The following is a 15,424-nucleotide window of genomic DNA, read 5'->3' as shown; positions in this document are numbered from 1 at the left end:
ACATGGCTCTCTTGGTTGCCTTGACATTGGAGAATGTGGTAGAAGTGGAGGAGTGAGAGCTAGTGGACTGAACCAGCTACTGCCTTAGAGTGTAATCCCTTCCAATTCAATGGGAATGAGGATCTGAGTGACTCAGAGCAGTCGGACAAAATGCTAGGGAACTGTGTCATCACACTGGAATGATCCCTGGAATGATGAGGGCTATTAATTGACCTCTACATTTTACGTATGAGAAAATGAAGTTTAGGGAGGAAAAGTGAATTGTCCAAGGTAAGTCAGTGATAAGAGCAGGACTAGGGCCCAGGTCCTTTGATTTCACTAAAGACCTCTTTCAATTAGTGCAAGTGAGGTTATAATCAGTGGATTTTCTGCCATAGACTGTTGATTCATAAAATCATGCAGCTTAGTTATACTAACACATATAGGCTGTAGATTAGGAAAACATCTATGTTTTACTTGTAGTGTCATGTGTTTTTATGCTAAGAATTGTAAAAGTTTTGATAATTTTTTTTAATGTGATATTTTTAAACTAGAAAATTTTATTATCTGATACGGTTATTAGATGATGGAGTCATGGGCAGTCATTCAAAATATTAACATTATGTTTAATAGTGTTTAATACATTCTGCCATATTGTTTCGTATTATAGAAGCTTTTACTAATTGGTCACAGATCATAGTTCAATGCACCATGCACACATCTCTATTAAAGCCACATTCAGTAGCTTTAGGCATATATCTCCTCTCTTGTGAGACAGTACAGGGAATTTGTTTTTTGATACTTGGCATCTGATAAGTGGCACTTAGGAAATGTTTGTTGAAAGATGAAGAAATGAAGTTTGAAGTATTGCTTCCAAGAATATAATTTAAGAAAATATGATCAGCCAACATATATGATTTTCAATCACAGTTCAATCTTTTTTTTAAAATCAAATTCATATTTAAAATTTAAAACTTGGAGGAGTATCAATTGTAATCATTTCTCATACAGTCATTGGGCAATAATAAAAATTCTATTGACTATATTTTTGGCAGTTACTTGATATAATAGTGATTTTACCACCAGGTCATGATTCTTCTTATTATATGTAATCTGGCCTTGGTTGCTTTGCATGATCATTGGCATTTATGTAACAAATATGTGAGACATTAGAAAGTGTTATACTTTTTAAACCATCAGTGATATCATTCCAATATATACCCACTGGTTCCATAGATTATTGATGCTGTAAAATGGTCAGTTACCATGTTAAGAAGCACTGGCATTATTTGATGAAGATATTTTGAAATGTGTCCCTTTAAGGGGATATATTCACGGAGGTGTAATGGGGTTAACAAAAGGTTGCATTCTGGTTCACTTGCCCTATTGGCAGTGGTTTTCCAAACTTGAGTCTGCATAATAGTTACCTGGGAAACTGATTCTAATGCATAGTCCTAGATTCTGTGCTCAGAAAATCTCATTCAGTAGGCTAGTAATCTACATGCAGCCTTTGATAAAGTCTGCAGAACATATTTTTTGAAAGCATTGAATTAGTAAGACAATGACATACGTGCCAGTCCCCACATTCTGGTGTTCCTCAGTGCTGCCTGAAATGGGAAGAACGGAGACCTTCCTAGCAATATATTGCTAGTATTTAAATATGCTCATTCTGTGGAATGAGACTTGTGCATCTCATCAAAATCTTACTTATTTGATTATTCTAGTTGGTTAAAAAATAAAATAGAAACCTTATTTTTTAATGGCTTAAAAGTTATGAGACTACCACCTAGGGCAACTTACTTAACCTCCTATTTTTGAACTTTATGAAATCTATGATAAAACAGTACTAGCTTTGGTTTGTGTAATTCTTTATAAAATGATTTCCAACACATAACATATATCTGCTCTACTTGCTCACTGGGGTTTGATGAGGGTAAAATAAAGCCATAGACGTGAAAGCATTTTGAGAAAAAAAAAAGTTTCTCTTGATATGCAACGCATTCTGTTTAGTGAGTCTGGACAGCTTGTTGTAGTTCACTATGATTTTTTTTTAATTTATTTTTAAACCATTATACACTCATACCAGACCAGAAGCAGATAAATTGAGTTATATCAGCAAGTTGCTTCCTAGGACACTAAGCTTGAGCCTTTCTTAAGCTCATGTCTCACTTTTCACTCCTTGGTTTTTCCCAAAACTGCACTATCATAGGCCCAATCCAAATCACTGTTTGCGAGTGGGGGGCTCTTAGGAAGCTACCCAGGGAAAGAGGAATTAAAAGGAGATAGAGTGAAAAAAGAAATAGTATCTTGTAACTAAAAAAAAAAAATGATTTTCTTTCTTACGTGTCACATTGAACTTAATCAAAATTACATAAGAATTGCAAGAATGTTGAGGGTAAGGTTGTGACTTTAAAGAACAAAGCTCACTTGTATGCATATATTCCAGCTTGTTTGTGGGGGAAAAATAGTCCCATTAATGACACAATATACTCAGTCTTTTAAAAATCCTTTTAAATGATTGGTATAAAGAATGAGCAAAGTTCTGGTAATGGTTAAAATCCAGTAGGGTGTTGGAATTGTGACTGAGATGACAAGGCATCTGATTGTGCTCATATGTGCTCATGATGTGCCCGAAATTTTGACTACTATTCAGGTCAAGGCTTTGAGGGATTTTGACCTTATGAAACAGTAGCATGGCAAGAGATCAAAACATGAAAAAAATCAACTATGAGGACTGCTCTGTTGCATTTCAGAGTCAGGTTTGGCTTTAATACCTGGACACAAGCTGAAGATGCTGAAGTTGATGAGAAGGCAGCCTAAGAAAATGGAAATACTTTCTGTTTCCAAAAGTTAAAAAGAATAATAACATTTGCTATGTGGATGTTTAAAATGAGAAAAGAGAGCAAATGAAATACACCTTGAATTGACTTATTTAAATACTCGAATAACCCTATGTTTCCTCCAAACTTTTTATAAACATGCTCGTTGAAATTTACTCAGCTATTTTTTCCTAAATGCCGTGCCCCGGTGGACATATTTATATTTTGATTGTAATTAGGGAATACAATAGTCAGAAATTCATTATAGTTAATACTTTAAATGATTTGAAATATTATTTTTCCCCATTTAACTGAAATCATGGTATACTATGGAAAGGAGATACTATTCATTTGCTTTATAATTTATTATGGTAATTTATGTTAGACTTGGCAGCATGAGTTTAGACATAAGAATATATCTATTTAGATAAATCCAGAAGTTCTGTAGCCTTGTGATTTTTTTAAACAGAGTAAATTATCTTCTTTGCCAGAAATAAGGAACATTTTATGATTCGTGCAAGTTCATAGCTCTTATTCCCATTTTATCAATATTTTGCTATATTCCTAATGACCATTTTTGCAGTGTTCTGAACTATGAGCACAAATATCTTAAAGATAAAATTAATATCCTCAGAATTCCCCTCCCGTTGAACATGAGCGTACATGTTTATGCTGTGTGTGTCTGTGTCTGTACTCATGGATTCCCAAATAGAGAAAGTGATTATTATGTATGAATATATCTGTTCTACATTATTTATGTCCTTCTGAGAGTTTTAAAACTCCTGCCAGACATGTAAGTAATGTAAAACATGGTTGAAGATAATAAGCTAGTGTTTTTCATAATACCAGAAATGCAAATAGATGCAAAAGCATTCAGATGAAAATTTCTGTATTTGCCTTTCTTTTCAGAGTTCATTCTCATATTTTAGAGATCCCTGTTTTTACTCTCCATAAAATATTTTACATGCACATTCTGACTGTACCCATTCTCAAAGCATTATTTTGTAGACCTCTTGATACATGAAATGTAGTTACAATTGGTTTGCCTCTCATCTTTTTGCCAGTGATTTTAATTAAAAATACTCTAAGGCCTTTCAGTTGACAACCCTTTTCAGTGGTTCCTGAAAGCTCTCCAAGTCTAATCAGTCTGCTGCCAATTAAAAAACAATTTTAATGGTTTTATAAAACCCAGAATTAAAATAAAATTTCCTCACTTATTTTAGGTTTTTATCTTACTTAATTCATGGACTAACTATCTTGAATTTTAGAGCATCTGTTGGTTAATTGCTTAGGTTAAAGGTTTTATTAGAAAATTTCCAAGTTATAGCTCAAATAACCTTGGGAATTAACTGTATTCTTTTGCTACCTTCAGCTAAAGTAGATGTTTGAGAACAGGCCTTGTGTGCATCAGCGCAATTGGTTTTATGTTGTAAATTCATTTATCTACGACAACATAAAATGTTGTAGGCACTGAAAATTTAAGAGACAACAGCTAAATTAACTGTTGGAACCACTCATTCCTTATTTATAAAATGAAAAATTTGGTCTAGGAAGATCTCTGTAGTGTCCTTCCAGTTCTAAATGTTTATGATGCGTTTCTCTTTGCTTGAAATTTTATATAAAACTCTAGAGTAATTAGTGAAGAGATTTCAACTATCTCCATTGTATAAATCTCAGAATCAGCTGGAAGATGATAATAAAAATGAAATTCTCTTCCTATTAGAAGAAGACTGACTTCTGAAATAGTTACATTTCACTCATCATGAGTATGTAATTAAAATACCATTAAGATAAAATACTCAGCATCTATATGATAAATCTACTATTTGCTGACAATAAATGAAATAACACAGCAAGAAAAATCCAAGTTTTTTCTGTATGCTTAATAATCTGCATCCCTAGTTAAAGAAAGTGTTCCGTTACTTCCTGCCAGATGGTGTGTAGAGGAAGGTCAGGTGGATCAGAAAAAATAAATTTCATTGCTTCTTGAATTTTTGCAGATGCAGCTAATTCACACAGTTGCTCAAATTCTGTGTTTAGTATGCATCCTGAAGCCAACATGTATCTCTTTTTTCTGACAATGTGTACAAAAGAGAATTTGAAGTGAGGGACAAAATACATAAAATTAAAGAGAGAGTTTTACGGAATAAACCTTCTTAACTATCATCTAATATTTTATTTCAAATGGGAGAATGACTTCTTTTATGATATCTTTTGAATATTGACTCTGTGCTTATGATTCTAATATCAGTATCTATTCAAGAAGTTATATTGCCTTAATATCAGTATCAAGACAGGACAGTAATTGATATTACAGTTTAGTTACCAAGCCAGTCTCATGAACTTGGGCACTCCTTGTACGCTATACCTAGCTGTGTTAATTCCTCGGCATTTGTTCATGAGATAGAACATTTTTTAGCCTTTTGATTAATAACCCAGCTTCCTTTGTGAGCACGTGATCTTTTACCCCAGGTTTCTCATAAAGTTCAACATATAAATCCTTTCTGTTGCTTAGAATTGTGAATCCTCACACCATCATCAGGTATTTGTGCCTTGTGCTACCATGCCTGTGGAGATAGTTTTAAGCCTGGCTATCAGTTATCAGCTAAAGCTGTTGCCATGATTATGCAGTATGTTTTAAACTGTAGAACTGCAACCCCTCTATGCCCATTAAAAATCAGTGATCACTCTAAAGTTCTGTATGTATAAAGAAGACAACGAGAAACTTCAATCCACACTTGTCAACCTGCCTGAAATTTTTACCCCTCATCTATAAAATGGGAATAAACTTAGTACTTATTCTTAGGGCCATTGTGAGGTAATGATAGCCACCACTTATTAGGCTTTTACTGCAGATACTATTTTGAGTATTTTAAATAAGATAAGGGATGCAAAGCACCTAGCATAATGCCTGGAATGTGCAGAGAGCTCCATAACTGGTAGCTATTATTACAAGTATAAGTATTTTAATAATAATAAAAATGATAATAAGATAAATTAGGTAACTAATTTTTTATAATTTGAATCTCTTTTAGTAAGTTTTTTTTTAATGTTCAAATAGTATCTCACAATACCAGTAGAAATCTCTAACGTCAAAGAACTTACAAAGTCAAGACTATTTAAATAATTAAGTGATGCAATTAAGAATATAGGCCAAACTGAAAGATAACAGCACAAAGTTAATTTAAAATATAAGAACAGGTGGTAAATACAACTAGTTGCCCATGAGAAACTGGATACAGTGGTGGAAAAGAAATGTTTCCTTTCGTTATATGCCCTTTTACATTCTTTAAATATGCTTGAATGTACATATAGCTCCTTTTCAAAATGTGCATTTTTAAACAAATGGAAGAGAAAATGGTAAGAAAGACTTTCATTGTTTGAAAAGAGTATGTTTTTTCTAGACCTACCCAAATTATACAACCTTAATGCAAGAAGGTGTTGACCTTAATGCAAGAAGGTGTAATGCTAGAACTATCAAGACACTGGGCAAATCCTCTTCCAGTTTTTCTCACAATGGGAAAAATGTAAAATTTGGAAATTAACATATATCACTTTATAAGTAAAGAAGGTTCGGTGTAGAAAAATTCCTGAATTTTCTCTGGACTTTTTAGTGGTTATTACTAATATGTAGCAAGAGAGTACTTATTGTGTTCAAACATTATGTAATTTAATTCTTGCTTCCAGGACGGGCTACATATTTTGCGAGGCTCAGTGCAGAATGAATATGCAGGGATTCTTTACAAAAATTATTAAGAATTTCAAGAGGGTGACAGCAGAGCATGAAACCAAGAATGAGATCCTTTTGAGTGAGGGGACCTGGGTGACTACATAAGTTGCACACCCATGAAGCAGGCCTTGTTTGCAACACTCTTGTGAGAGATGTATTATCATTACTGTTTTACATATGAAGAAAAGAAATAAAAGCTCTGAGAGAGTAACCAGTCTGCCTCAAATGTTACAGGATGTGAACTGTGGACCTGTTGTTTGAGAACTGTGGAGCCTGGCTCAGAGACCTCCACTTTTAATCACTGTAAGAGGAACTAGCTTCCAAACCTAAAGACAAATAATTCTTTTCCATTTTTACTGGCTAGTTAACTGACAGATCAAGGGGCTAGTATTTAAAAACAAATCTATTTTGTTTTCATGAAGACATTTACATGCAATTATTTTGCATACTTGTATTTTTCATATGGAACTCACCTTGTCTCACAATTATTTGTGTGGTTGTCACCTTCACTACTATACTGTGAGATCTCTAAAAATAGAGATTCCATTGTATTTGTTTCTGGATGTCCTGTAGTGACACATATTGAATAGATGTTAGAATTTAATTGAAACATTATGATTCAGCTGCTGAATAACTTATGCAGTTTTAGATTGCTTTAACTGAATATGATGTCCAAAGTCAGAAAATCTAGGTTTTGGAGCACCCGATTAAATCTAGTTCTAGCAAGTACCTGGTATTATAGAGCTTGGAAATAAGATTTATTGGAGTCATGATTATCAAGCTTCAGACCTTTAAGACTGTCAGGTGGAAACAATACTCACCTTACTCTTTGTTGGTTCAGGGTTCAAAACAAATTTTATTTATTTATTTATTCAGGCCACGCAGCACAGCTTGTGGGATCTTAGTACCCAGACAAGGGATTGAACCCGTGCCCCCTGCAGTGGAAGCACAGAGTCCTAACCGCTGCACCGCCAGGAAATTCCCAAAACAAATTTTAAATGAATGAAGTCATAATAATGCAGGCTTCCACTAGGTGTAAAGATCTTTGCCAATGGGAAAATTTGATGCCATACTCAGGAAGGAGTTGTCTGCCTCTGGAAGTAGTGAATCCTGTAGTAAGGAGGAGGTTATACTCAGTGACCTCCATAATCCCTTCCTGTCTATATTTTTAATGATTCTAACACATAATTAAGTGTTTACAGTCAATAACTAAAAGTGATGGGAAAATTTAGTACATGACCAATTGTTTTTTATTCTGGAGTAGGTTTTGAAAGTAATTATTAATTTGTTATATATAATGAATTATACCCTATATTTACAGGGTCAATGCACAGATGTTTTCTTATTTCTGTATCCCAAAGGAAATGAAGTAGTAGTTTCAAATACAGTATAGTGATGATTATAGTATAGAACAATTACAGATCCACGTCTGCTATTATTTTATTTAAAAATGTTTTTTCTTATAAGGTTTGCTATATTCTTAAATGTCTCTTCGTAGTATATAATGTTGCCATTTTTCTTTACCTTCCGTGGGCACATCTATCCAATTTCATAAGTATCAATTAGAAGATATTATAACATTTTAGAAATTAATTTCACAGCCAAATATTCAGTAGCACAAATATTCCATAACATTAGATATAACTGCAAAAAAGTAGCTTTGTATTTTCAGAATCTATGCATTCTGGTGCCTGCACATATAAAAGTAGAAATTTTCCACCTGAACAATATTTTCTTCAAGCCATGATTGTATGCAAAAACAATTTGCCCATGGTTAAAAAAAATGTTACTCTGAAAAAATTAAATGCTCTTGGAATCCTACTTAAGAAGTCTGTGTTCCTTTTGGTTAAAGGCAGAATTAATTTGATCATGTAATTGTCATTTTGTGTTGAGTTCAGTTAGGTTTGAGGTTATATCTTAAGCATTTTTAAAAACTATGTTACCTTCTGCTTTCATTTTGGCATAACTTGTCAATGGACTATATAATTATAGTTTGAAGCTCAGTGCTTGATTCTGAATAATGAATCTATGGAGATCTTAGAGAAGATAAAACCTGTGCTTGACACATGTAGAAACTTGATATCTCTTAATGTCTTTTTTTTTAAACTATTTAGGCTACCTAAATGGAAGTCCCTAAGGCCTTGGCATATGTAAAGATGTGGCTTGCACAAAGGGTAGCACCTTCAAAATGTATTTGTCAAGAGCAATTTTTACATAAGACACCATGACAAAGGATTTCATTACTACATGTCAATTCCTATTTGGAAGCTGAAGTCAGAAGATCATGAGGCTTCCCTGCTTTCTTCCCATTGAGGGAATCGGTCATCATGTGTGAGGCAGGGAGGTTCCCTCAAACCTCTTCCTTATCTCTTGGCAAATTCAGGAAAATCAGTAAAACTAATCTTGGCCCCAACCAGATCCTTGACTATGTGTATATTTAGTACCTATAAGTGGATCCAAAGCAGCCCTGTTTTGGTCTCCATGGAAATAGATCTTCCGAAAAATTTGGCTTACTGGAAGAGTAATGATTAACATCACAAGAGGTAACTTTTTAGTCTTAATAACTGGAGGACTGTGAGACAGAATTGGTGGTTAAGGCAAGAGGATGTCTCACCGTTTTGTGACTTGTCTGTCTGGTAATGCCTGTGTACTGAGGGAATGGCCTCTCACGACTTGGGTCACAAATCATATCATTTCAAAGAGTGATGATCTATGTCTAAAAAAAAATCTTTGTAAAGTCTGAACACAAAGTTAGTGTGATTCTAAACCAAGAAGAATCGAACGCTAACTTTGGATACTCAAATATTTTAACAGATTGACTAAATCAAACAAGTGTAGCGTGCTTTTTAATATTCGAATAACATTCAGCTTAAATGTATTTCTGGACTAATAGGCACTTTATATTAATCTTTTATTGTACTTTTAAAGGGCATATCACTTATTTGATTAAAAAGTCATTTATTACACACTTCAAAGAATTTTGTCTAAAAATTTATAGACTATAAATTATATTTATGAAAACCAAAGATGCATTCAATGCACTATTTAATAAACATATACAATGTGCCAGGCAATGGAATTAGTGCTGGAATACCTTAGCAAAATTTACATTAGTGTTGTAAACACTTTAAACAGCATGTCTAATTAAATGACAGAATGACACCCTAAATTTTCCTCCTTTGCCCCACTTATTTCCCATAGCTTGACCAATAAATTGAAGAGGCACTAAGTTTACTTCTGGTTTTGAGATTACTTTCCTTTGTGATTTCAGTCAACATAACTTAAGTCAGATAAAACAATTTGATTTGGGTTCAATATGGTGCTATTTTGATCTGAAGGTCAATATACCAACAAACAGGAACAGTTTCTCATTATTTTCCTTCACCACTCCAAGCAGTCTTTACTGAAGTCTTTCAAGCAGTGTGTGACCTCTGTTTCAATACTTCTTGCAGATTTCACAGGCTGTCACCACCACTCAGCCATCACTAACACAGACAACTGTAATGGAAACGGTAACTATGGTGACCACAAGGGAACAAATCCTGGTAAAGCATGCCCAAGAGGAACTCCCACCACCACCTCCCCAAAAGAAGAGGCAGATTATTGTGGATTCCGAAATTAGGAAAAGGTGAGAAGCTTTTGCTCATGGCTTTATCCTCAAGCGAAGAGTAATTGTTAAGCAGGAAAACTCATTTACAGCTATTTTGATGGCAGTGTTTTTACTTAAACAATATTTCCAGAAGCCTCGGGTGCCTATACTGTCAGTTAAGTTAGTGAGAAAAATTATGAAGTAAGTTTTAAAATTTCCCCCAAGCAATCCCTATCCCAACAGAAACAGAATGCTTAATGGAAATACTATTTTCTGGATTGAAAGAAGAAACCACAAGTGATGAATGCCTTTTATCCTGAAAGTTTCCTTTTTTCTTATCAAGAACCTGCTTGTTCAGTGCCTACTTTTGCATTAAATGCCTTTTTCCAATAATGGAAAGGACATTTTCATGAAGAAGAGATACACCTATAACAGACACGATCCATTCTGTTAGTTTACGAGAACATAATGTCTCAATCTGCGTGTCCTAAATCAGGAGTAATTACAGAACAGATTTCCTGTTCTTTGATATTTATAAAGTCTTATCTTGAAGGTGTTAGAATTTTTAACTGAGCTTTTTGTGGATATTCTCAACTAGACATTGTAGATAAGTTAGGTATTATGTAAATCAGTAGATATATTAAAATGATGGGAATAAAATTTTATAAATGCAAAAGCTAGCATGGAAATCATAAAAATGGTACAATTTCCTTTTCATGCCTATTATTATAATTCTAAGATTAAGAAAGAACATTAAAACCTGCCTTAACGTTTCTAAGCAGCATGTGTTTGGGAGCACATGGAACACGTGACATTAGAATTTGTGTATACAAGGGTAGGGAAGCATGAGAAGAACATATACCCAAAAATAGTGTGTCAGATGTTTTAGGCAAAGGAAGAAACACCTAGAAAAGTTTTCAAGTACATCATTTGGGACTTTCAGTACTTCCCTGTTAATCCGTGACTTTTAACCTACTTTCATAATTCCACCGTAGACCACGGGGCTTTTCTCCCTGGTTGGAGCTCCTTGGCTGAGTGAACCCTCTCGTTCAGGGCTCAGCAAACGGAAGCCTGCGGGCTCAATCCAGCCTGCTGCCAGTTCTTGTAGGGCTCATGAGCTGAGAACTGTTTTTTACATTTTTAAGTGGTTGAAAATAATCAAAAGAAGAATATTTCATGACGTGAAAATTTCTGAAATTCAAAGGTCAGTGTGCACAAATCAGGTTTTATCAAAACAAAGTCAGACTCATTCGTCTATGCATCATCCTTGGTTGCTTTCACATTAGAAAGGCAGGGTTGGGCAGTTGTCACAGAGACTATATGACCTACAAATCCCCAAATATTTACTATCTGGCCATTTACAGGAAAAGTTTACTGAGCCTTGTTCCAGTCAGATGGTTCTCAGAATCTTTTGAATATTGGCATTCTGTTTGGGGCAGCAACTTCCAAGAACTCTACTCATTATAGTGGTTGAAATTTTAACATTCATTGATGGAGAAAGAATGTGACAGCCAAAATAAATCAGTAAAGCTCTTAATGAATTTGCTTTTTATTAATCCTAAGAGCATGGCGATTAATTTGATGCCTTGTTAAATATATGTCTACAGACAATGCCTAGTGGGCACATGGATTTATGGATCCTTTGCAACAACCTAACAGCTCTCCAACAAGTTTCCAAGCAGAGCAATATGGAGACCTAGTTGATCTACCCCCTAATATGTTCGGGACCCTTCTAATACAGATATTAACAGAGCAATTTGATTCCTACCAGTCTCTGTCTTCAAAAGCTTATTCTTGGCTCCTGTTTGGAGAATGTATTTGGTTAGGAAAAATGTGTTCTGAGTACTTTTTTGTTTTCAAGAAAGTGTGACTAGTGGTGAAATATTTTGTCTCCTAAATTCTGTTTGTATCATATGCTCTCAGCAGTTTTTGTAAGTGCTTGGAAGGAGATGTTCAATTGGGAACATAAAGAATATATTACTTAAATAAAAGCTAACACTTATTGAGGATTTTATTATGCATTCAGCACTAGATTAAATGCTTTGTCTGCATAGCTCATTTATTCTTCCCACTAACCCTCCCAAATAGGTATGGCTATTATTACTATTACACACAGCTTCAGAGTGCCTGAGCCAGGATTTCAGCTGAGGTAACCTGACTACAGAACCTGGACTGTGTAGGAAAATGTTTCTTTTGTAGATAAATGACAAAGGTGATCTTATGTCTTGGTTTGCCTGAATCATCCCAAATTACACCTTTTATCCCAGCATAATTATATAAAGCACCAACTTTCACTCAGATGTATCCTGATTTGGACAGTAGGGTAACATGGACACTCTGTGTAAGACTCTAGATTGATAACTTTAGACTGAACAAAGAGAGCAAATGAGCAAACATTTAGGAGCAATTAAATCCAGTAAGTGATAATTGTCTGCAGGATGGAATTTGGTTAAAATACTATAATGGTTCCGGAGGCGTCATGCAAACATGACTGAAAACATCATGGTGGCTAGTGATTCTCTCTTGTCCCAGGTGAGAACTGCTAGTGTTTAACTGTCAAGACTGTAGTCTTGGCAATCTATTGGGTGCTGATTTTTAAAAAATGATCCATTTTTTCAGCTTCTCTGACACACTACTGGTTCTACTCCTACTACTCTTTATCTGACTTGCTTTCTTCCTTTTGCCTAAGTCCTATGGTACTATCTCATAAATTCAAATCTTTTTTGCCCTTCTGACTTCTTTATCTGAATTATCTCCTCTCATTGATTCAAGTCTGGCTCTAAATGAGTGACTCCCAAATTTCATAGCTCTATATCTGACTCCCTCAAATTTCACTTTTATGTCTCTAAATCTATGATCTGCATCCAGGCAGTGCTTCAATTTTTATTTTCATCAAATGCAAACATTTGTTGCCTCCAATTATCCACACCTAGTTACTCAGACATTGCACACGTATTTTAGTTATTATAACTCATTGACTGTGGCTAAAGAAGTAGCAAATATTGGAAAAATCATGGTCTTTGGAATCAGAATTACTCAGGTTTGAAATCTGCCTGTTTTAATTACTAGCTTATGATCCCAGGCAAATTACCTAATATCTGTGCCTCAGATTCAATATCCTCACTTTATTGAACACTATGAGGATTAAGTAAGAAGCATTTAATACAGTTGCCTGTAAGGTAGTAAGAATTCAGTAAATGCAGTAGCTGTTGTTCTTGTTTGCTTATGTGGATGTGGTGGAGGTAGAGGCAGTGGTGGAAGTGGTGGTGGTGATTGAGGTGTTGATGATAGTGAAGGTGATGGTTGGTGGAGAAAGTAGAGATGGTAGTCATGGACTATTGGTGAAAAAAATTCCATGATAAGCATCCTCTCAAGCTTACCAAATGTAACAAAAAATTGCCTTTTCATCTTCCTCTTCAAAACAGAATTTACCACCTGACTTCTCAATTTGTATCAGTTTCTCTTTCCTTTCTCCTTATTTATTATTATTATTACACTATATTATTGGGCAAGTGTCATCATTTTCCAATCATTCTAACTGCCAACGCCATACTCGAAGCCATATACCTCCCTGGGGCCAGACTTGCCCACCCCCCTTTCTGATTAATCTGCCTTAAATTAATATATCTAAAATTGCTTTTATGGGGACCCTCCAGACTTGAGATCCCCATAACTCCAGTTGTCCCCACAGTAAAACACAAACCCCTTCTTGTGGTATAAAATATTTTTCTCCCGCCAGTTTTATGTGTAACTTCCCTGAAATCTTTTCACTTCATCCAGTACATTACATTCCTTTTTTGCTCTATGCCTCAGTGTCACCCACATATATTTTTCTCATCACCAATCACAACAAAGGAATCCTGTTATCAGATTTTTTATATTTTACTTAGATTCCATATATAGTACGATGCATACAATAAGTAATCAATAAATATTTGTTGAAAGAGTAATAGAGTTCAATTAATTGTGATAACTAAAATTTTATTTTTCAGTAGCATTTAAGAATTCCATCTACTTCTTCATGGAATTGTTTTTAATAATAAACGAACATTCTAATAATCTTTAATGTTCTAATTTTACTCATTAGGATATCATCATTTATTCAAAACTATTAAGGGATTTAAAATTCAGCTTTGTACCACACTACAATTATCTAAGGTACATTTAGTTGATTCCTTAATAATGATACAATTTCTACATTTGCCATATTTACTGCATAAATTGTCCTCCTTACACTAAGATATACAAAAGTGCTTGATGACCTTGGGTCACAAGGTAATTATTTCTAATAGTAAATTATCCCTGCAGTTCAGTGATATTATTTTACATATAGGTAATTATCAGAGTATGGAACTCAGAATAGGTTAAAACTAGATCTATTATATAATAAATTGGGATTTATCGAGGAGATTAGTTACTAATCATATAGCAGTTATTTTAAGAGACTTTTCACAAAAGCGTTCATTTACATTTTTGTATCAGCCAGGTGAAAACAATGGCAAATTGAATTGTTTTTTAAGTAAATGCTATCTCAATAAGGATAATGTTTTTCAGCTATGGTGTTAATAAATGAGTATCTTTTACCTCAAGGGAAGCAGAGAGATGTTTAGAAATACCTAAATTCACTGAGTCTCTTTATCTTCTTCTAGGTAAGCAGACAGTCTTAAGTTTGCTTTCTCTCTCTATGTCCCACATGCTTACTAAATGGTGGAATAAATTACCTAGACAATTATGTATCTGAATAATTATTTTGTTTTCTATTTTTCAGCTTAATTGTGTTTTTTCCCCCTTTTTTTAATGTCTACTGCCTGAATGATGTTAATTTATGTCACGTCCTTGGAAGGAAGTTAGATGTGTTAGATAAGACCTGTCTTTTTGCCATTTTATGAGATTAATGCGTAAGCTATTTTTGTTTTAGATATTTATTTTAACTTTGATTCCCAAACTATAATCTGGAAGTTGTAAACTAAAACATTTTAACTTATCCAAAGAATCTAATTAGATGATTAATGTGTCTAAGAGCTAATTTTTTATTTTCTATATGATAAATTGATCCTAAAATACTTGGGGTGTTGGACTCAGTAATAATATTTTTTTTCCATTGGCACTGCCCAGTAAAATAAAACTTTGCTCCTTTTATCTAAGGAAACTAGACTCTAGACTTGTTCATGGTTACAGGTTAATTGAGGTCCAGAAAGGTTAAGCAACTTGCTTTCAGTTGCAAAATAAGGACTAGTGATGAGTCTCCTAATTTCCATTTCAGTGTTAACAGTTGCAATGCCCTACTTCTTTTTATGTATTAGAGTC

General features: G+C 34.2%; 1 protein-coding gene across 1 annotated transcript in view; it reads left to right on the top strand.

The window, feature by feature from the left end:
* LOC118889001 (dystrophin) overlaps window positions 1-15,424 on the top strand; it is a 1,535,792-nt gene that overhangs the window by 273,294 nt on the left and 1,247,074 nt on the right. Inside the window, exon 13 of the mRNA XM_036840547.1 lies at window positions 9,981-10,156. Within this exon, the coding sequence (XP_036696442.1) occupies window positions 9,981-10,156 (176 nt within the window). The remainder of the gene's footprint in view (window positions 1-9,980; window positions 10,157-15,424) is intronic.

Source organism: Balaenoptera musculus, chromosome X, assembly GCF_009873245.2.
Source record: "Balaenoptera musculus isolate JJ_BM4_2016_0621 chromosome X, mBalMus1.pri.v3, whole genome shotgun sequence".
NCBI classification, from domain to species: Eukaryota; Metazoa; Chordata; class Mammalia; order Artiodactyla; family Balaenopteridae; genus Balaenoptera; species Balaenoptera musculus.
This window is presented reverse-complemented; position numbering and strand designations above follow the sequence as displayed.